At 44.2% G+C, this 23297-nt stretch overlaps 1 protein-coding gene across 3 annotated transcripts in view; it reads left to right on the forward strand.

Moving 5' to 3' along the window:
- The window catches only part of LOC125453929 (contactin-associated protein-like 5), a 1220935-nt gene that overhangs the window by 145788 nt on the left and 1051850 nt on the right, over positions 1 to 23297 (forward strand). For 2 of the 3 annotated variants that reach the window (XM_048534087.2, XM_048534089.2), the window contains exon 3: positions 17439 to 17632. The exons of the other annotated variant lie outside the window; for it this stretch is intronic. In XM_048534087.2, the coding sequence (XP_048390044.1) occupies positions 17439 to 17632 (194 nt within the window). The remainder of the gene's footprint in view (positions 1 to 17438; positions 17633 to 23297) is intronic. 3 annotated transcript variants of the gene reach the window in all.

The raw sequence follows: 23297 nt of genomic DNA on the forward strand, positions 1-23297 counted from the left end.
GTTGAGTTTCTTCAACATTTTCTGTGTGGGTTTCAGATTTCCAGCATCCACAGTATTTTGGAAATTTTCAGACGGAACCATTTACAGGAAAGTAGAAGGTGAGAACAGCTGTCAGGAAATAATCTGTTTCTCAATACAAAAAATGCTGGAAATCCCAGAGGGTCAAGCAGCATCAATGGAGAGAGAGCAAGTAAAAATTTTTAATGCATATGACTCCAGGATTCTGCCAGGCCCTTTGTGATTTCCTCCATCTTTTGTTTTCAGTACAGATTTCAGCATCTACAATAATTTGCTCCTATATTCTGTTACCACTCCACATAGGAGGGGAGAGCAAGATACTGAGGTGTTTTCTATTTGCAGGTTAGAATTTCATAGAATCCCCAGTGTGGGAGCAGGCTGTATGGCCCAACAAGTCCACACTGACCCTCAGAGGGTCCCACCCAGACTCATTCCCCAAACCCACCTAATCTACACATCTGCACACCAAGGGCAATTTAGCATGTCTAATCCACCTCGCCTGCATGCCTTTGGAATGTGGGAGGAAACTGGAGCACCTGGAGGAAACCCATGCAGACACAGGGAGGATGTGCAAACTCCACACAGACAGTTGCCTGAAGGTGGAATCGAACCCAGGTCCTTGGTGGTATGAGGCAACAGTGCTAACCACTGAGCCACCTTGCCACCCCAAGAAGCTTCTCATGTACTATTCAAACACAAGGTGTTGGCCCCCCTGCCAATAATTCTGAGCATTACTGAACCCACACAACTGGTTTTGATCTGAAAAACAGCCAGAAGACTGGGCAAAATTAACCTGGATGCACACGCACACACAGAAACATGTATACATGGCACCAGTGTGTCTAGTGTTCTCCCTCATTGCATGAAAAAGTGAACATTGCAGATACACTCAAATTAATATCCCGTAATTTATTTTTAAAATGGAGAGATCATCTTCCACTGTCCTTTTGGCTTAAAGCAGAATGGTTTCACGTTTTTTTGCAAGACACAGTCCAAATGATAAAAATGGTCCTTACAAGTGTTGCAGAAAAATAAAAGCACATTTTTTTGAAGATAGTATGAACTGCAGATGCTGGAATCAAGGACAGCACAGTTTAGTGCTGGAAGAACGCAGCAGGCCAGGTGGCATCGGAGGAGCAGGACGGTAAATGTTTTGGGTCGGGACCTTTCTTCAGTTTATTGCTCGTCTTTTTTTTGTCCTGGCCTCATCAGTACAATTTGCATGAAATAATAATCTAAGGGAAAACAGTATTTATGCTGTTTGTGAGGAGAGTGCTGATTGGATGGCAAGTGGACTCGGACTGGTGGAGGTGCAGCTATAGAGAAGGCATCACTAAATTGGTGATAGTTAACTGCCAAGCTTTATTTAAATTTTAATCTAGGCAATTTGACTGATCAAAACTCTGTCCTGAGAAATAAACCACAGAATGGCTGTCACCTGTTTTGGTGACTTTTAAACTGGCGCAATGCATCCATGTTATCTTCCTGTCTAGAAAGCACAAGGCCCTTGTACATTAATGTGTGTCGCATTTGGCATTGCTATACATAGTGCACTGTGCTTGCAAGCACTGAGAGTCCGACTTACAATCCTAACTTGGTTGTCAGGGCAATTCTTCACTTATTCAGGATCATTCAGCAAATATTGTCCAATGAGTGGAGGCGATGGCTTTAGTGGTGTTATCACAGGAATGTTAACCCAGAAACCCAGATAACGTTCCGGGGACCTGGGTTCAAGTGCTGCCATGGCAGATGGTGGAATTTGAATTCAATAAATGTCTGAAGTTAAGACTCTAAAGGTGACCATGAATCTGCTGGAAAAACCCATCTGCTTCATTAATGGCCTTTAGGGAAGGGAACTGCCGTCCTTACCTGGGTCTAGCCTACATGTGACTCAAGACCCACTGCAGTTAGACACAGGCAGCAAATGCTGCCTAACCAGCAACACCCTCATCCTGTGACTAAGTAAAGAGAATAAAAAATGAATATAGTAATAGCATGATCACATCTGATGTTGGACATTTTGTTCTGATGTTTTTCAAGAGTATATACAGTCAGTACCTTGCCTGTTGTGAACAGCTGAGGGGTCATGCTGGTTGATATAATGACAGCTAGATTGCATATCCAAAATATCTAGTGGCGCACTGGCACTGAAATTAACTAAATTGCAATATTCAAGTGATGCAACCAACACGTGTGTTGATGCTATGTAGCAGAAACAATTAGTTTCACCATGTGCCTTTTTTATAGCAATACACAACTTCACAGGTTGCAACACAATTTGGGAAATCCTGAAGCTGCAACATGCTGTAAGGCATTGTGTGCAGCATATCAACAAATTAATGCAGAAATTGAAGTGCTTAACCGAAATGAAATCAATACTGAAAATATTTCTAAAAACATATTTAAGTCGGAATCTTTGCCAAAAACAAGCTTGCAAATAACTTGCAAACAGCCCAGGGAGGTGTAAATGACCTTTAAACAGTGAAACCTTGACAAAAAATGCTTACTATGCCTACCTTTGAAACAATTTTATTTTGGTCATTCAATTAATTTATTCACACATGATGAACAGAAACTCATTTTTAGTGGTGCACGACACGTTTTCAAAAAATGGTGTACAATCACTTTATCCAAAACTGTGTATAACGTGATCAAACCAGAAAACCTACCTATGCCATAAACCTTAGAGGTGAGGCCTGAACAAGAGTCTCCGAGAGGCTGAGAAAGGTCACAAAAAAAATATGAATTTGTCCTGGAATTGTAAGTATAATTTTTATAATGTATTTTGTATATCCTGATTTAATGTGGATTTCAAGATTATGTTAAAATTTGAAGTAGAAATAGTTTTACATTTCATTCTCAGAGAACAGTGTTATTGAAATGGAAAACAATTGGCAGAAAGTTGCAACACAAAGGGCTTTGAAAGGGACTTGTGCACCAAACGAAAAGCTTGCACGCAGGTGCAGCACATAATCGGGAATGCTACTGGAATATAGGCCCTTTTTCCCAAGGGCATTGGAATATAAGAGTAAAAAAGTCTGACTGCAACTGTACAAAGTGCTAGGGAGAACCACGCTTTGAGTACTGTGAACAGTTTTGGTCCCTTTTTATTACAGGAAAAAAAAATTCATTGGAAGCAATTTGGAGAATGTTTACTAGGATGATGCCCAGTGTGGAGGGATTGTTGTAGGAACAAAGGCTAAAAGTGTTGTGACAAGAACAGAAGTATCTGGAAAAACTCAGCAGGTTTGACAGCCTCTGTGAGGAGAAAGCAGAGTCAACATTTCAGTTCCAGAGATCCTTTTATTTCAGAACAGCCCCTGTATTATAGCAAGCTTCAAGTTGCCATAATCCTACCAGAGTTAAGGGCTGCTCTGTCATAAGAGAGAGAGAGAGAGAGATGACTAGTGGTGATTTAGTCTGAGAGCTTCAGGCGAGGGGAGAGCAGTTCATGGTAACCTCAACTGGAGCACGAATTGAACCCACTCATTTTGTAATACTTAACATTGCAAATCATCTACCAGCCTACTGAGCTAACTGACCACCCCAGTGCTGGCTATATTTACAAAGGTACCTCATTTATGTAAAGCACTTTGGGGTGCTGTGGAAAAGCACATATGATGCATATCTCTCTTCCTCTTCACAGGAAGCTCGGACAGTGAAAGTGAATATCAGCTAGCAGCAAAATGGCACAACGAACTTTCCTTAATATCAGTACACTTCGACAATGAAGGTTATCAGTTTATCTGGGACAGTGTAATTATAGTAGTCCAAGCCAAACATAGACACGCATGAGAATTCCTAGAGGCATGGTTCTCAACCCGTAAGGCAATCAACAAACATACAGAGTTGAACCCCAAATATACAAACCCATACAGAACAAAACTGGAAATGACACTACCCATCATAACAGACCAGATAGTGTAAACTCCAAGTGGAGTGGAACAACATTGCTTCATCGGAGACTCCACTGATGATGTCACCTAGCATGGTGATGAAATATCTGAATGAAAGCAAGCCAGTTCAGCGAACAAGCCCACAACCTCACCCACAACCCAAGCCACAGATCTTTGCTCAAGCTTTAAACAGTGGTAAGTGTGCAGACTTATGGGATTGGCGGTGTAAGGTCTGTGGTAAAAACAGGATTTTGGGAAATTCTGAGAGGGTGATGAAAAGATGCATAAATCTATGTCTTCATTAATTCCTGTGCGGATGATATTTGCCTTGAACATCAGCCAATGGAAAATATCAACTTAGGCACCAAACAGTGATAGCTAATGCATGTTTTTCAGGGTAGGGAAAGGTCTGAAATAGAAATCCTCAAGGGCCAATTGTGGGAGCCTTGCATTTCCTGATATCTATTACAGTATAATATAACTTAGATCTTGTTATAGAGGATGCAATTTGAAAAATTGCAGATAATAGAAAACTCTGACCGATTGTGAAATGAGACGATTGTTAAGACCCACTTGGGAAACACACTGATATTCAATCCTCACTACTCCCAGGGTGACCACTAAAGTTAAAGATTTAATCAAATTCCTGAAAGTTCCCAAAATGCCTTGTGTTAACAGAAAACAATCTGCAAGTCCTCGCATTTAACAAGACCCACGATTCAGAAACTGAACTGACCTCAACATGTAAATACAGTGATTACAAATCTAGATTCCTGGAGCAATTTACTCAGTTCCTGACTCTGAAAGCCTGCACACTGCCTACAAGGCAAAGCCAAGAGTGTGATGGAATACTCCCCACTTGCGTAAATGAATGAAGCTCCAACAACATTCAAGAAACTTAACAACATCCAGGACAAAGTAGCCCACTTGATTCGCACCGCACCCACAAGCATCCACTTCCTCCACTACCAGCACTCTGGAGGGGCAGTGTTTATTATTGACAGGATGCACTTCAGAAATTCATTTTGGTTTGGAATACAGCACTTCCTATCTTCACAACCACTTTTATTCTAAAGGACATTGGCAACAAAGACATGGGAACAGCGCTAGCCGCAAATTCGACTCAAAACCTCTCACCATCGTAATGTCGAAATTTGTCGTCATTCCTTCAATGTCACTGGATCAAAATCCTGGAATTCCCTCCCTAATAGCAATGTGGGTCAACCTTCAGCAGGTGGATGTCAGTGGTTTGAGGAGGCAGCTCACTGACTTCTCAAGGGCACCTCGGGATGGGCAAGAAATGTTGATCCAGCCACAGGTGTACACAGTGATGTGTAAAAAGTTACAAGTAAACACTAACAACAGTTAAAATAAAACTTTGTATTAACAATATCAAGTTATAACTCATTCCCTGGTAAAACACCTAAAGATGACAAGATGTGGAATTGGATGAACACAATAGGCCAGGCAGCATCAGAGGAGCGGGAAAGCTGATGTTTCAGGTCCAGACCCTCCTTCAGAAATCCTACTGTTTCTTCGTGACATACAAAGATATGGTGTTATGGCTGGAGGGAAAATGAGCTGGGGAACGCAGTTCAGTAGCATCAGTTCATGGGATTTGATGTTTTATTTTGCTTACCGAGATCATCTCTGATCTTCTTTCTGGATACTCTCACTTTTGCATAGGAGGCATAGAACAGCTGGCTCACTAATTATACAGTCTTTGACTTGCTGATTAAAAGCAGCAGCTTAAAGTCACTGGTGGGAGAAAATAATTAGCATTCTTCAGGCTTCCGTTACTTTCACTGCAGAGAGATAGAACCAGCTTCTTAAGTAGTTCTGAGGCTTCTTTCCCTTCATTACAAACAGCCAAGCTGCTCACCTGTCCGAGGGCCAATCAGAAAGTTGTTGCCAGGCTGATGATGTCCAAAATCTACAACTAGTCACAATTTTGCCAAACAATCATCAATCTGTTGAAGCTGAAGAGGTCTGTGTTTTGAAGAAGAATCTTAATGGACTCAAAGTTGACTCTTTTATTTCTTCGAAGGTGCTGCCAGATGTGCTGAGATTTCCCCAATATTTCCTGTTTTTATTATACAGATCTCCTACTGGCAATACTCTGCATGTACCTCCTGTTACTATAAATTCTTATCTCTCCCTCACTAGCTTCGAAGAAGCTGTTTGAACAAGACTACTTCCTGAAACCTGTTTTAAAAGTGCAGGAACTCCTTCCACAACTCTTGGTTTTAAATTGGTCCTTTTACCTTCATTCACAATTCAAAATAAAGAAAACTTAAAAGGTATGGTCTTTACATTTAAAAAGGCCATTAGCACATCAATGGAATAACAGTACTGGTGACAGATGAAATTCGATGCACAGAAACGTGGAAATGCGATGTGATTCAGTTCAGTAGGAATAGCACAGAGAGACTGTAATGATTGAAATGAGGTCAGCCAGTTGGACCTCAGAAGTATGTGTTTCCTGACTGGACCAGCTTAACAGCCCCAGTCAGGGAGCCCTGGCTGACAGATATAAACAGGGCTTTCAGAGGTTCTGTTCACTCTGAGAGCTGGCTCTGAGAGAACTGGATCAGTGCCAAAGACTCTTCACTTATAAATACAGGGTGACTTGGTGTCGGGATACCAGCCTCTGGGGAGTTATTTCAGAGACAAAATACAATAAAGGATTCAAAGCTAAAGGGAATACAGGAGTAAAGGGCCCTGTGTATAAATGTGTAGAAAATTTTACAGATTGCAGGACTGGTTGAGAGTGTGTTAAATATGTCATACAGGTAATGATAATGGCCAAGTATACAAGAGCAAGGAGTGCTGTTCTGAAATTAGTGCATTTTTGTATCCGGCCCTGAGTGCCACACTTGAGAATGGATGTGAACCTTCTTGGAGAAAGTACAAGCAGACTTTTGAGAAAGCTTCCTAGAATGAAGACATTCTCTTATGAAAATGAATTGGAGATGTTTCCTTTTTAAGAGGAGAAGGCTGGCAGAAGTTCTGCTGGAGATATTCAAAATCAGGAGGAGTCTGGACTGAGCAATTAGGGCAAGAATGTTCCCACATATGCGGGGTGAGGAAATAAAAATGGAGAACTAGGGGGTACAGAATTAATTGGCCAAAGTGGTATTGGAAGAAACTTTATCTTGGAGCGGGAGGTGAAGTTCTGGAATGAGGGTTGGGTGATGGTGATGTTTATTGTGCAGGGTGTTGACCGTTAACTGGGCTTAGCCCCGGCAGGCGAGAAGGTGGCAGCTGTGGTTAGTGTCGGTCAGCTGTGGCAATGCATTAGGCTGAGTTGAGACAGTGTCAATGAGTTAGAAAAAGATCAAGACTATAAATTTCATATTTAATTAAATATCACACCTTGCACAATCAGACAATTCAGATCTAAAGTTCAGCATTTCTACTGTGTTTCTGCCGTACTCACTTCAGATTTCATTTTAAGCAACAGCTCCTGTGCTCCTTGATCTCGTTCATGCGACAGCATATCCTCTCTCTGGTAATGTTGACTGGTCACTGCAAATTGGCATGAAAGATTCTACAGGTCTCCAATTCCACAGATAACAGGTCGGATCTAAGCCCTGCAGACCTGCCATATTCACAGTTGTGAATTATAGTGGAAAATTAAAGAGCTGGGAGGAGCTGGAGGCTCCGTAAATATCTCCATCCTCCATTACAGGGGAGCCCAGCACCTCAGTACAAAGCATGATGTTGACATATTTGTAATAATAGAGTCATAGAAGTCAACCACCCAGAAAAAGGCCCGTCAGCCCATCAAGACTGTTTCATTAAAAAACAAGCACCTAGTTATCCAGTAGTTCATCTAGAAGAGGGTGATTCATTTTGCGCTCTCCCCGAGGTGTCCACTATCACACAATCCAGTCATAAGACAATTTGATTCACTCTACGTCAGGCCCTGAATACAGTAAAGATTGTGGACCCTGACGACATTAAGGAATAACAATGAAAACTGATTTTCAAGAACTTGCCGCACCCCAAGTCAAACAGGCTCTATCTGCTACACCGTAGCATTGACTGACAATGTGATATTTCCTGTACAATAAACAGAACAAGCCTAACCTGGCCAATTACTGCCCTGTCAGTCAGCTCTCAATCCTCAGCAAATTGATGGCAATGGTCAAAGACAGGGCCATGCTGCTCCGGACGTAATTACAGTCGTGGCTCAAGCGTGGACAATAGGGTGGAATTCCAGAGCTGAAGTGACCAGTATTGACATCAGGGACTCATTTAACTGAGTGTGGCATCAAGGGGTCTTACAAAACTAGTGTTAATGTGAATTGGAGGAAACCACTTTGCTTGCTGGAAAAGTCACAAAGGGAGATGGTTGTGGTTGTTGGAGGTCAGTCATCTCAGCTCCAGGGCATTGCTGCAAGAGTTTCTCAGGGTAATATGCTTGGCCCATTCAGCTTCAGCTGCTTCATCAATGACCTTCTCGCCATCGGAAAATCAGCGTTCACTGCTTTTTGCACGGAGTTCAGTACAATTTGTGACTCCTCTGATGCAGTCATCTCCAAATACAGCCATCTCCAAATGCAGCAAAACACAGATGATGTCCAGGCTTGGGCTGACAAGGGTCAAGCAATATCTGCCTCCAACAAGAGAGAATCTAGTCATCATCTCTTGGCATTCAATTGCAATATCGTCAACAAATGCCCACTATTAATGTTCTGAACTACCATTGACCAGAAACCGAACTGGAACTGTCATATACATACTAAAAGTAAAGGGTACACAGTATGGCTACAAGAGCAGGTCAAGTGGAGAAGTGAGTTCCAGAGAACACCTACCTTGGAAGAGCTGAGAGCCGGTGCGGACTGGACTGGAGGCTTGGAGTGGAATGGGGACAGTGTTAGACTGGGGTCTGGCATGGGTGATTAGACCACATGTGGAATACCCTGTGCTGAGCTCCTGTGATGTAACATTTATTTGTTATTTGTTTATCTGAGTGTAATGTCTGTCCTTTTAACTGTTATATTTCTACTTTACAGTGATTCATGGTATAAGTTAATGCATCTACTTTTCCTTTTTATTCCTCTTATTATATCTAAGATTTGTACCAAGGTATTTTGTTTGTACCTTAGATGGTGCCATAAATGGCAACAATGTAAACTTTTCTCTGTACTCCTGTACTTGAGTACATGTGACGATATAGAATATGCTAAATGTAAGCAAGGAGTCTTGCAACCAATTCATTTCTTGATCTCCCTGACCAAACCTGTCCACCATCTACAAGCCATAATTCAGTAAGCTTTAGGATAATTATGGTTAACAAAAAATATGGACTGGAAATAATGGTTCTCAATTACTTCAATAAAGTAAGACAGGGCCTGACCACAATAGTCTGGGAGTAGCTACTCACCAGAAAATCTACATCAGCAGTGAGAGCCATTCAAAAAGGTAAGCATGAGAGTACAGGGAAAACATGTTCCCATAGAAGTGAAGGGCAGGATAAAGAAGTCTGGAGAACCCTGCGTTTCAAGGGATGTGCAGGGTTGAAGAAGGGAAAGTAAAGGAAGCTTATGGTAATTACCAAAAGCTCAAAACATTGAATGCAATAGAGAGAAGTATAGAACGTGCTGGAGGGGGCACATAAATTAGGATGACAAAGAGAGGATGGAATTTAATAAAGGGTGATGAACATTATAGAATATAGATGTTTTCTAAGTATATTAAGAGCCAGAGAATAATTAGGGATAGAACAGGGACCATAGTGGCAATCTTTGTGTGAAGGTGAAAACATAGCTGAGGTTTGAAATAAGGATTAGAGAATGACTATCAATACAGAAATCAGGTAGGGGGGCTGTGGAATGCTTGAACAAATTACTCACTGAATGGTAGGATCCAAGAGATCAGAGGGATCTGATGTGCCTGTCAACAGATAAAGTAGATGTGAAAGCCCATGGGACACTATTCTTTGTAAATCAAAGTTTTGAATGTAAGAGCAAGGAAGTCACGATAAATTGTATATAATATTATTTAGACCACAGCTGGCACCCTGTATGTGGCTCTGGTTGCCATACAATATGAAGGATGTGACTACCTTGGTGAAGGTTCAGAGGAGATCCTCCAGATTCAGCTATGAAGAGAAACTAGACATGCTGGGATTGTTGTCCTAAAAGCAGAGGAAGCTGAAGCGAGATCTGATTGTGGTGTACAAAGTTCTGACGGGCCGAGGTAATGAGAAATCCTTTTCCTCAGTAGACCAGCCAATAACTAGGGGCCCAGTTTTAAGGTAAGGAGCGTAAGGTTTAAAGTGAGTCTTTCTTTCATCCAGAGGGTTGTGGGTATCTGGAACTCACTGCTAAAATGGGAACCCTGATGACATTCAAGAGCTTTTTGGATGAACATCTGAAATGTCATTGCACACACAGTTACAGGACATGTGCCAGAAAGTAGAATTAGAATAGAGGTAGAGTGATGTACAACATGGAAACACAGCCCTCAGTCCAACAAAATCTCCCCTCCCCCCCACTGCATCCCAAAACCAGCCAGCTTATCCCTGCCTCCCTAACCTGTTCTTCCTCTCACTTATCCCTTCCTCCCACCTCAAGCCGCATCTCCATTTCCTATCTACTGACCTCATCCTGCCCCCTTGACCTGTCCATCCTTCCCAGACTGACCTATCCCCTCCCTACTTCCCTGCCCATACTCTCCTCTCCACCTATCTTCTCCTCTATCCATCTTCAGTCCGCCTCCCCTGTCTCCCTATTTATTTCAGAATCCTCTCCCCATCCCCCTTTTCTGATGAAGGGTCTAGGCCCGAAATGTCAGCTTTTGTGCTCCTAAGGCGCTGCTTGGCCTGCTGTGTTCATCCAGCCCCACACTTTGTTGCCTTTTCCATGCTGACCAGATATCTTAAATTAATCTAGTCCCATTTGCCAGCATTTGGCCCATAACCCTCTAACCCTTCCCATTCATGTACCCATCCATCTGCCTTTTAAATGTTGTATTTGTTCCAGCCTCCACCACTTCCTCTGGCAGTTCATTCCATACACACACCACCCTCTGCATGAAAAAGTTGCCCCTTTGGTCCCTTCTTTATCTCTCCCCCTCACCTGAAACCTATGTGCTTTAGTTTTGGATTCCCCTACCCTCTGAAAATGACCTTGGCTGTTTGCCCTACCCAGGCCCCTCATGGCTTTATAAATCTCTATAATGTCACTCCTCAGCCTTCAATGCTCCAGGCAAAACAGCCCCAGCCTATTCGGTTTCTCCCGATAGCTCCGACCCTGACACAATCCTTGGAAATCTTTTGTGAACCCTTTCAACAACATCTTTCCTGGAGCAGGGAGACCAGAACTGAATGCAGTATTCTAAAAGTGGTCTCACCAATGCCCTGTACAGCTGCAACATGACACCCCAACTCTTATACTCAACGCACTGACTAATAAAGGCAAGCATACCAAGTGCCTTCTTCACTGTCTTGTCAACCTGTGACTCTACCTTCAAGGAACTATTAACTTGCACCCCAAGGATTCTTTGTTTGGCAACACTCCCCAGGACCTTACTATTAACTGAATATGTCCTGCCCTGATCTGCCTTTCCAAAATGCAGCAGCTCATATTTATCTAAATTAAACTCCACCTGCCACTCCTCAGCCCATCAACCCATCGGATCAAGGTCCTGTTGAACTCTGAGATAACCTTCTTCTCTGTTCATTACACAACTAATTTTGGTGTTGTCTGCAAACTTACTAAAGATTCCTCCTGTGTTCACATCCAAATAAGTTATATAAAGGACAAAATGCAGTGGACCCAGCACCAACCCTGGAGCACACTGCTGGTTACAGACCTCCAGTCCAAAACGCAACCCCCACCACCACCCGCGTCTCCTACCTTCATGCCAATTTTGCGTCCACATGGCTAGCTCTCCCGGCATTCCGTGTGATCTAAGCCTGCTAACCAGTCCATCGTACGGAACCTTGTTGAACACCTTGCTGAAGTTCATAAAAACAATGTCCACCACTCTGCCTTCATCAATCTTTTTTGTCACTTCTTCAAAAAATTCAATCAAGTCAGTGAGACATGATTTCCAAGGCACAAACTCAGAGAGTGGTAAGGGCGTGGAACACTCTGCCTGCCAATGTAGTTAACTCAGCCACATTAGGGGCATTTAAACAGTCCTTGGACAAGCATATGGATGATGATGGGATAGTGTAGGGCGAGGGGCTTAGATTAGTTCACAGATTGGTGCAACATCGAGGACCGAAGGGCCTGTTCTGCGCTGTATTGTTCTATGTTCTATGTTAAAATCTATGTTGACTATTTCTAATCACCCCTTGCCTTTCTAAATATGTGTAAATCTTGTTCTTTTAGAATTGCCTCCAACAACTTACCCACCTCTGGCGTCAGGCTCACCAGCCTATAGTTCCATACCCTTTACCTTAAATAGAGGCACCACATGAGCCACCCTTCAGTCTTTCAGCACCCCCCACCCACAGCTATTGATGGTACAGGTACTTCAGTGAAAGGCCCAGCAATCTCTTTCCTAGCTTTCCACAAAATTCTGGGATACACCCAATCAGGTCCTGGGGATTTATTGAATTTTATATGTGTTAAGACATCCAGCACCACCTCCTCTGTGGTTTAGACACTTTTGAAGATATCACTATTTATTTCTCCATGTTTTCTACCTTCCATATTCTTCTCTACATTATATACTGACACAAAATACTCATCCAGTATCTCACCCATCTCCTGCAGTTCCACACATAGAAAGCTCTGATTTTTAAGGATTTTTAAGGAAAGATGAACGTTTGATGACTGGCACAGATACGAGGGTTTGAGGGCCTTTTTCTGTACTGTAAGAACTCTCTGACTCTGAGGATGAAGTAGTGTTGCCCAGTTGTCTGGATGGGTACAGCTCCAACAACACTCAAGTTTGACACGATCCAGGGCTTAGCTGCCCAATTGATTTTGTGCCACATTCACAAACATCCCCTCCCTCCACCACAGATGCTCAGTAGCAACAACGTTTATCTTCTGTAAGATTTCCTATAGAAATGTACCAGATGTCCTCAGACAGCATCTTCCAAACCCATGACTAGTAACATCGAGAAGGACAAGGGCAGCAGATACATGGTAACACCATAACCTGCAACTTTCTCTTCAAGCCACACACTACCCTGACTTGGAAACATATTGTATTCCTTCACTGTTGCTGGGTCAAGATTCTGGAAATTTCTGAAGAAGGGTCTAGGTCTGAAACATCAGCTTTCCTGCTCCTCTGATGCTGCTTGGCCTGCTGTGTTCATCCAGCTGTACACCTCGTGATCTCAGATTCTCCAGCTCAGGGTGACACGGTGGCTCAGTGGTTAAGCACTACAGCCTCACAGCACCTGTGACCCAGGTTCAATTCCAGCCTCGGGTGACTGTCTATGTGGAGTTCGCCCAATCTCCCTGTGTCTGTGTGGGTGTGCTCCAGTTTCCTCCCACAGTCCAAAGATGTGCACGCTAGGAAGATCAGCCATGCTTAATTGCCTGTTGTGTTCAGGGATGTGTGGCTTATAGGGGGATGGGTCTGTGTGGGATGCTTGAAGGGGCAGTGTGACTTGTTGGGCCGAAGGGTCTGTTTCCACACTGTAGGGAATCTAATCTTCTGCATTTCCTACCAACTCTGAAACTTTTTTTATCCTTTTTTGATATAATTTCTGCTTCTGCTTGATCTTTTTTGTTGTATCAGCTTCTCAGACTGACATCTTATTTGCCAGCAAGTTTTCTGTCCCCACGTCATGTTTACAACAATTGCCTGAAACTTATTTCAAAGCAAATGCACAGTAGTTTATGAAACCATCTGCTGTGAACTTGTATTATTGAAAAGTAGAAAAAAGAACAGTTTACCAACCAAGCATAGAGGTTCAATAGCAGCACAGTCATGTTGCTGGATTGCGCATTGAGAGACCTGTATTGATAATGTGGAGGGATGAATTCTAATCCCACTATGACAGCTCGAGAATTTACATTTGATTTATTGTATAAGTCTGGAATAGAAGGCCAGTTTCATTCATGGTGACTGTGAAACTGAAGGGCTGAGCAGAAAGGCAATTGAATGGGGAGACTTCAAGGTCAAATCAGGTGCAAGAAACAAGTAAAGACTGGATTGACAAAGAAAAGTCACAGAGAATGACTTGCTAAAACAGTACACAAGCTGGGGACTTCACCAGCTTCAAAATCTCCCCTTCCCCCACCGCATCCCAAAACCAGCCCAGTTCGTCCCCTCCCCCCACTGCACCACACAACCAGCCCAGCTCTTCCCCTCCACCCACTGCATCCCAAAACCAGTCCAACCTGTCTCTGCCTCCCTAACCTGTTCTTCCTCTCACCCATCCCTTCCTCCCACCCCAAGCCGCACCTCCATCTCCTACCTACTAACCTCATCCCACCTCCTTGACCTGTCCGTCTTCCCTGGATTGACCTATCCCCTCCCTACCTCCCCACCTATACTCTCTCCACCTATCTTCTTTACTCTCCATCTTCGGTCCGCCTCCCCCTCTCTCCCTATTTATTCCAGAACCCTCTCCCCATCCCCCTCTCTGCTGAAGGGTCTAGGCCCGAAACGTCAGCTTTTGTGTTCCTGAGATGCTGCTTGGCCTGCTGTGTTCATCCAGCTTCACACTTTGTTATCTTACAAGCTGGAGAGGTAATGGCCAACACATTTAAAACAGCCGATGTTTAGTGCGAGAGGTTGATTGGCAGTCATTAATATTTATCCCATCATTGCATGTAATTGCTAGAGTTAAATAACTGGAGGACGTCAGGTTTGTATCACCTATAAAAATGTGGTATGATTAAATTCTTTAATAATATCAAGAACCGAATCATGTATGCCTTACAGGTTACAGCCTGATGCACGCTCCTGCAAAGAATTCAGAAAAGCTTGTGGCATCGAGGTGCACGAAGTGGCACTACATGCTCGCTCGTGATTTACCTTCCCCTGCCCTACCACCAACACAATATTAAATAACAATCCCTTGCTGCCTTCAATATCACTTATTTCCCTCCCCAACTCATTATCCATCTGCCTTTAACAGTGTATCACATGCTGCAAGTTTAGTGGCTCCACAGAACAGAAACTACATTACACTAACACCATGCCCAGAGGGTAAACTGGGTGCTGAAGTCCAAACTGACTCCAACAAAAAATTAATAAAACATAATTCCTCAAGGACTGAGCCTTTTTTCCACACTTGCTTTATAATTTCATTGAGAGTGAGAGGAGGAACAGTTTTTGCCCTGATGTTATGGTGTCAGCATGGCCTGAACAGTCTCGATTCATTCTCTACCAATATCATTCTGGGCATACACTTTACACATTCCCACATCGCAGAGGGGGATGGGGAGAGGGTTCTGAACCCTCTCCCCATCCCCCTCTCTGATAAATGGTCTAGGCCCGAAACGTCAGCTTTTGTGCTCCTGAGATGCTGCTTGGCCTGCTGTGTTCATCCAGCTTCACAGTTTGTTGTCTTGGATTCTCCAGCATCTGCAGTTCCCATTATCTAAACCCACATCACACCTTCACAACTTGTTTTTCACTGTGCCATCACTTTTAACAAGCTTAGTGTTAATGATTTTTTTGTGGAAGTGACAAAGATAATTGAAGAGGGCAGGGCAGTAGATGTTGTCTACGTGGACTTTAGCAAGGCCTTTGACAAGGTTCCTCATGGTAGGCTGATGTAGAAGGTGAAGTAAGATGGGATCCATGGTGAGCTGGTCAGATGGATACAGAACTGGCTTGACCTTAGATCTCCAGTCAGAAAAACAACCTTCCACTACTTCTCTCTGTCTCCTATGACCTGTACTGTTCTTCAGGGAGCAGTCCTGTGTCCCCCATTATTGGTAATTGATAAATGATTGGGAAAAGGATGCAGTTTGCCTGATTAGTAAGTTTGTGGATGACACAAAGCTTGGGGGACCTGAGGATAGTGAGGAGGATTGCCTTAAGATACAGTAAGATATCAATAGTTTGGAGCTTTGGGCTGAGAAATGGCAGATGGATTTTAATCTGGACTCGTGCATTTTGGAAGGTCTCATGCAGGTGGAAAGTGTACAGTAAATGGTCTGGCGCACAGATTCACAGTTCCTTGAAAGTGGCGAAACAAGTGGATAAGGTGGTCAAGAAGGCTTTTGGCATGCTTGTGTTCATTGGTCAGAGCAATGAATCTAAAAATTGGTAAGTCATGTTGCAGCTGTCTAAAACTTTAGGCCACACTTGGAATATTGTGTACAGTTGTGATGCCACATGATCAGAAGGATGTGGAAGCTTTGGAGAGGGTACAGAAAATGTTTATCAGGATGTTGCCTGTTTTGGTGGTTATTGGCTATGCAGAGTGATTGGTTTGTTTTCACTTGACTGACAGAGGCTGAGGAGCGACCTGATGGAAGTTTACAAAATTATGAAATGCGTGGATGGAATGGATAGTTGGAGTCTTTTTCCCAGTGTAGAAATATCAGCTACTAGATGACCTATGTTTAAGGTAAAAGGGAGAATGTATAAAGGGGATGTGAGAGACAAGTTTTTATTTACACCGAGGATGGTGAGTGCCTGGATTGTGCTACCAGAGTAGGTGGGAAAAGCAGATACAATAGCAATGCTTTAGAGGCATTTTAACAGATCCATGAAAAGGCAATGAATAGATACCTAGAGGCTAAAGTTTTTTTTGGTTTAGAAAGGCATTGCCTGACATAGAGAAAGCATGATCTTGTGTAAATCTTTTGAGGTGAACAGAATGATGGTGGGAATTAATATACCAGTCTGGGGAAGCAGGGGTGGTGTGGTTGTAATGTCTCTGAACTGGTAATCCAGGCCCCAGGCAAATACTGAAGGGATATACGTTGAAATTCCACCATGACAGATGGTTAAGTTTGAGTTCAATGACATTAATAAATAAGTTGGTCTGATGTAAAAACACACGGTTCGTTAACGTTCCTTAGGGAAGCAAATCTGCTATGTTTTCCTAGTCTGGTCTACATGTGATTGTAGATGACTCTCAACTGCCCTCTGGGCAATTTGGGATGGACAATAGATACGGGTCTAACCTGTGATGCCCACACAAATGAATAATTTTAAAGAAATAACCTTAATAACTTCCCAAGAATAGCATAAGCTATTCTGAAATTGTTGGCTCAATGTTTTGAACTTGAACTGATGTTGGGAGTATTTCCTAATTCATGTTAATGAATCACATTAGAGAATGAATAGTACTCTTAATTAACAAGTCCTCATCATAAAACAGCCTGTCTTTCCAAACATGATGCTCTATGAATAAAATTAATCACATTGAGATTTAAACCCAATTATAAATTGCTCCAATCATAAGGTTAAACCTGGATTTTGGTTCTTCAATGGTGACCTGTCAGTTTTCTAACCCGTGGATTTGTAAATTAATCATAAACCTCTTCACCAAGAAGCTGAGAAATGTAAAGTCTGAAGGTTGTTATGTTCGTATCCCGGTCATTTGGTAATTTTTGTTTTCTCATCTCTTTCCCCTTGAAGGAGCGGGTGGATGGTCCCCAAGAGATTCTGACAAATACCAATGGTTACAGATAGACCTTGGTGAGAGAACAGAAATCACTGCTGTAGCAAGCCAGGGCCGGTATGGGAGCTCGGATTGGGTGACGAGTTACGTGCTAATGTTCAGTGACACTGAGAGAAATTGGAAGCAGTATCGGCAAGAAGACAACACTTGGGTAGGCAATTTACAGGCAATTATTGCAAGTCTGTGTAAATATAAGAAATGTTGTTTGGTTTGGAACAGCTCTCATGGATGTGATGTTTCAAGATTGACGACGAGGAATATCAGAAAACATTTTCTGAATTCTTATGAATTGACTGGTGCATGAAGTCGGTTGTCCTCAGTATTATGACTGATTTACATGCTCACTCTCTCACTCACTTTCTCTTGGCATACACTCTCTCTCTTGCGTGTACTTTCTGTCCCACATACTTGCTGTCACTCTTGTACACCCACACTTTTTCTCTTACATGCACAAACTCAGGCTCTCTCATGAGCACACTCCTCCACTCTCATGCAAAAGCCTGCACTGCACATAATGATGCCTGTACTTGATTCCAAGATGTTTAGAAATACATCACAGGCTCCGTGTCTGGGGTTTAACTGAGATGCTCAATCACTTTCAACTTTGGTTGTTCATGTATACTTCTCTGCTGACAGCTTGCCAAAATATTTCCTGAAGTCATTACATTATTTTGTGCTGTGACATCTAGTGTGGATGTCGAATCTTTGAGCGTGTTTTTTTTATGAGCAAGAAATTCGTGTTGGATTTTTGCTGAAGTGAAATCTTTTTACATTACGAAGGGACTCATACACATATGCTTTTACAGACAAATCCTTCAGCCAGATGCTTGAAATTTTGAAGGTGCAAATACTGAAGTGGGGGACTACTGAAGGAAATCTTTGCACAGATGATTGGCTAGGCAGTGTTCTTGCATCTGCATGTACCCCATAAGCTCTCCAGATCCAAGTCCTACACATACCCTGTTTCGTTTGGACCTCCGCATTATAACTCAGATGAAAAAGGATAACCTGAGGATACTACTAAATGGAAGTGTAGATCCGGTGCCTCCAACCTTGAACTCTTATTTTGGACCCAGTTAACTAATCTTGCCAGGTTAATTGAAGGTTTGCAACAATGTTCTTAATTCAGAAGATGTTAAATATTAACACTATATTTATACAACATTTTTAACCTCATTAAACTTCCCTCCTCACCTCCTACCCCAAGTCATTTGCTTCAAAAGGGCAAATTAAACATTATATAGGCAGAGAGATATTATGCTACCCAGAAAAAAAACTGTGGAAAAGTTAGAATTAGCATTAGCTTTATTGTCACACGTACTCGCATCAGTACAGTGAAAAGTTTACAAGTCACTACAATGGCACTATCTAGCATACAAAAGTACCCAGGTAAGTTTCTTATAGGGAAGTACGGTCCTTAGGGGAAAGAAGATTTGGAAAATAAGGGAATTAAAAAGTACAGACCCATCACCGTTGTAGGTACAAAAGTACAAAATTACAAGAATAAATTATGAAAACAAAGAAATAAAAAGTTCATAATGACAGTCCTTCCAACCCATTCTGTACTGGCAACTAGCCTCCAGATCATAGAGCTGGAATTAAAGGAATCAAACACATGAATACTGCATGAAAGGTGGACAGTTTGTTTGGTTCTAGCCTCATCATTTTGCTCTGGTACATGCCGACATTTAACAGCTACAAAGAAACGCCCATCACACTTAACCCAAATGTAACATGACATGGGAAATCTTGGAGGAAGATGTCAGTGACTTAATCAAGATGTGTCTTCACCATGCTATCAGCACCACAATAGGTGGTTGCCCCATTAATTGCAGCCTGTACCCATTCACTATTAGGAAGTTGCATGCGGGGAAGCTCAGAGTATTTGAATCAAGTTGTTTCAGAATGCATTTTCAGTTTTGCTTGTCTAAATTGTTAATAATCTGGTGAATGTTGCTCAGTCTAGGTTGCAAGTTAAGGTTATGCAGAATTTTATGTCCATGAAGGAAGACAGACTGGGTTTGCTAAAATTTATTGGAGCACAATGCCAGATGCAGTACATAGACAGTGGAACATGTGTTTTAAATATCGCTATGCACAGTATCCATGAAATATTAGATCCTGCAATTTATTAGGTTCTAACATGCAAAACCAAGAGTATGCATCAGTAAAGATGAGCTGAGAAGGATGAGGTGGATGAATGGATGCTAACTGCTTTCACCTTGGCTACTTGCTTCAATACCAGCCCTGAGTGATGTAGAACTTTCAATTCTGGGATTGCATGGAATGAAAGGAACTCCTGATTTCCTATCCGCAGCACTTTGAAAAAAAGTAGCATCAGAATTTGTCACAAACTGACAGTTTCAGTGCAGTCAAGGCTGCTTTACAAACAAATAGACACTGGTGTGATTTAAGGGCAGTTCACAAAATTGACAATTTGGGAATGAGAACCACGGCTGGTTCAGATGGTGAAGGCATTATCCTACACTGAACCCGAATGGATTATGTGCTATGAAATGCATCACCCTAACACTGGGTGCAGGAAGTATTTCATTTCCCAGAACTGACATCCTGCTTGATGAAAATAACATTTCTCTGAAGGTGATCACTACACATTACTTTCACTGTGGGTATTGAGTACACACTTCAGCAGTGAACATAATTTATAGCAAGGCTAATAAAATGTGAGGCTGGATGAACACAGCAGGCCAAGCAGCATCTCAGGAGCACAAAAGCTGACGTTTCGGGCCTAGACCCTTCATCAGAGAGGGGGATGGGGGGAGGGAACTGGAATAAATAGGGAGAGAGGGGGAGGCGGACCGAAGATGGAGAGTAAAGAAGATAGGTGGAGAGAGTGTAGGTGGGGAGGTAGGGAGGGGATAGGTCAGTCCAGGGAAGACGGACAGGCCAAGGAGGTGGGATGAGGTTAGTAGGTAGCGGGGGGTGCGGCTTGGGGTGGGAGGAAGGGATGGGTGAGAGGAAGAACCGGTTAGGGAGGCAGAGACAGGTTGGACTGGTTTTGGGATGCAGTGGGTGGGGGGGAAGAGCTGGGCTGGTTGTGTGGTGCAGTGGGGGGAGGGGACGAACTGGGCTGGTTGAGGGATGCAGTAGGGGAAGGGGAGATTTTGAAACTGGTGAAGTCCACATTGATACCATATGGCTGCAGGGTTCCCAGGCGGAATATGAGTTGCTGTTCCTGCAACCTTCGGGTGGCATCATTGTGGCAGTGCAGGAGGCCCATGATGGACATGTCATCAAGAGAATGGGAGGGGGAGTGGAAATGGTTTGCGACTGGGAGGTGCAGTTGTTTTTTGCGAACTGAGCGGAGGTGTTCTGCAAAGCGGTCCCCAAGCCTCCGCTTGGTTTCCCCAATGTAGAGGAAGCCGCACCGGGTACAGTGGATGCAGTATACCACATTGGCAGATGTGCAGGTGAACCTCTGCTTGATGTGGAATGTCATCTTGGGGCCTGGGATGGGGGTGGACCTCCCACCCACAGCCTCCAACCTCATTGTTCCCCAACCCCGCACGGCCCGTTTCTATCTCCTTCCCAAAATCCACAAACCTGCCTGCCCTGGTCGACCCATCGTCTCAGCCTGCTCTTGCCCCACCGAACTCATCTCCACCTATCTGGACTCCATTTTCTCCCCTTTGGTCCAGGAACTCCCCACCTACGTCCGTGACACCACCCACGCCCTCCACCTCCTCCAGGACTTCCAATTCCCTGGCCCCCAACACCTCATATTCACCATGGACGTCCAGTCCCTGTACACCTGCATTCCGCATGGAGATGGCCTCAAGGCCCTCCGCTTCTTCCTGTCCCGCAGGCCCGACCAGTCCCCCTCCACCGACACTCTCATCCGCCTAGCTGAACTCGTCCTCACACTCAACAACTTCTCTTTTGACTCCTCCCACTTCCTACAGACTAAGGGGGTGGCCATGGGCACCCGCATGGGCCCCAGCTATGCCTGCCTCTTTGTAGGTTACGTGGAACAGTCCCTCTTCCGCACCTACACAGGCCCCAAACCCCACCTCTTCCTCCGGTACATTGATGACTGTATCGGCGCCGCCTCTTGCTCCCCAGAGGAGCTCGAACAGTTCATCCACTTCACCAACACCTTCCACCCCAACCTTCAGTTCACCTGGGCCATCTCCAGCACATCCCTCACCTTCCTGGACCTCTCAGTCTCCATCTCAGGCAACCAGCTTGTAACTGATGTCCATTTCAAGCCCACCGACTCCCACAGCTACCTAGAATACACCTCCTCCCACCCACCCTCCTGCAAAAATTCCATCCCCTATTCCCAATTCCTCCGCCTCCGCCGCATCTGCTCCCACGACAAGACATTCCACTCCCGCACATCCCAGATGTCCAAGTTCTTTAAGGACCGCAACTTTCCCCCCACGGTGATTGAGAACGCCCTTGACCGCGTCTCCCGCATTTCCCGCGACACATCCCTCACACCCCGCCCCCGCCACAACCGCCCCAAGAGGATCCCCCTCGTTCTCACACACCACCCTACCAACCTCCGGATACAACGCATTATCCTCCGACACTTCCGCCATTTACAATCCGACCCCACCACCCAAGACATTTTTCCATCCCCTCCCCTGTCTGCTTTCCGGAGAGACCACTCTCTCCGTGACTCCCTTGTTCGCTCCACACTGCCCTCCAACCCCACCACACCCGGCACCTTCCCCTGCAACCGCAGGAAATGCTACACTTGCCCCCACACCTCCTCCCTCACCCCCATCCCAGGCCCCAAGATGACATTCCACATCAAGCAGAGGTTCACCTGCACATCTGCCAATGTGGTATACTGCATCCACTGTACCTGGTGCGGCTTCCTCTACATTGGGGAAACCAAGCGGAGGCTTGGGGACCGCTTTGCAGAACACCTCCGCTCAGTTCGCAAAAAACAACTGCACCTCCCAGTCGCAAACCATTTCCACTCCCCCTCCCATTCTCTTGATGACATGTCCATCATGGGCCTCCTGCACTGCCACAATGATGCCACCCGAAGGTTGCAGGAACAGCAACTCATATTCCGCCTGGGAACCCTGCAGCCATATGGTATCAATGTGGACTTCACCAGTTTCAAAATCTCCCCTTCCCCTACTGCATCCCTCAACCAGCCCAGTTCGTCCCCTCCCCCCACTGCACCACACAACCAGCCCAGCTCTTCCCCCCCACCCACTGCATCCCAAAACCAGTCCAACCTGTCTCTGCCTCCCTAACCGGTTCTTCCTCTCACCCATCCCTTCCTCCCACCCCAAGCCGCACCCCCCGCTACCTACTAACCTCATCCCACCTCCTTGACCTGTCCGTCTTCCCTGGACTGACCTATCCCCTCCCTACCTCCCCACCTACACTCTCTCCACCTATCTTCTTTACTCTCCATCTTCGGTCCGCCTCCCCCTCTCTCCCTATTTATTCCAGTTCCCTCACCCCATCCCCCTCTCTGATGAAGGGTCTAGGCCCGAAACGTCAGCTTTTGTGCTCCTGAGATGCTGCTTGGCCTGCTGTGTTCATCCAGCCTCACATTTTATTATCTTGGAATCTCCAGCATCTGCAGTTCCCATTATCTCTTATAGCAAGGCTACTGTTTCTGGTGTCTCGTAGAAAACAGTGTGGAATTTGGAAAACATTGAAAAATCCTGGAGTGGACCACAGTTGAAACAGAATTTAACCAATCTCAAAGCATTCAAGTCATCATCCTGATGCTATACTGGATTTGATTTCTTGAAACCAGTTTGAATTATTGTACTGGTTTCGAACTGTTCAGTTCATTCGATCTGTGAGACTCTTTTGACATG

Source organism: Stegostoma tigrinum, chromosome 7 (genome assembly GCF_030684315.1).
Source record: "Stegostoma tigrinum isolate sSteTig4 chromosome 7, sSteTig4.hap1, whole genome shotgun sequence".
Lineage (NCBI taxonomy): Eukaryota > Metazoa > Chordata > Chondrichthyes > Orectolobiformes > Stegostomatidae > Stegostoma > Stegostoma tigrinum.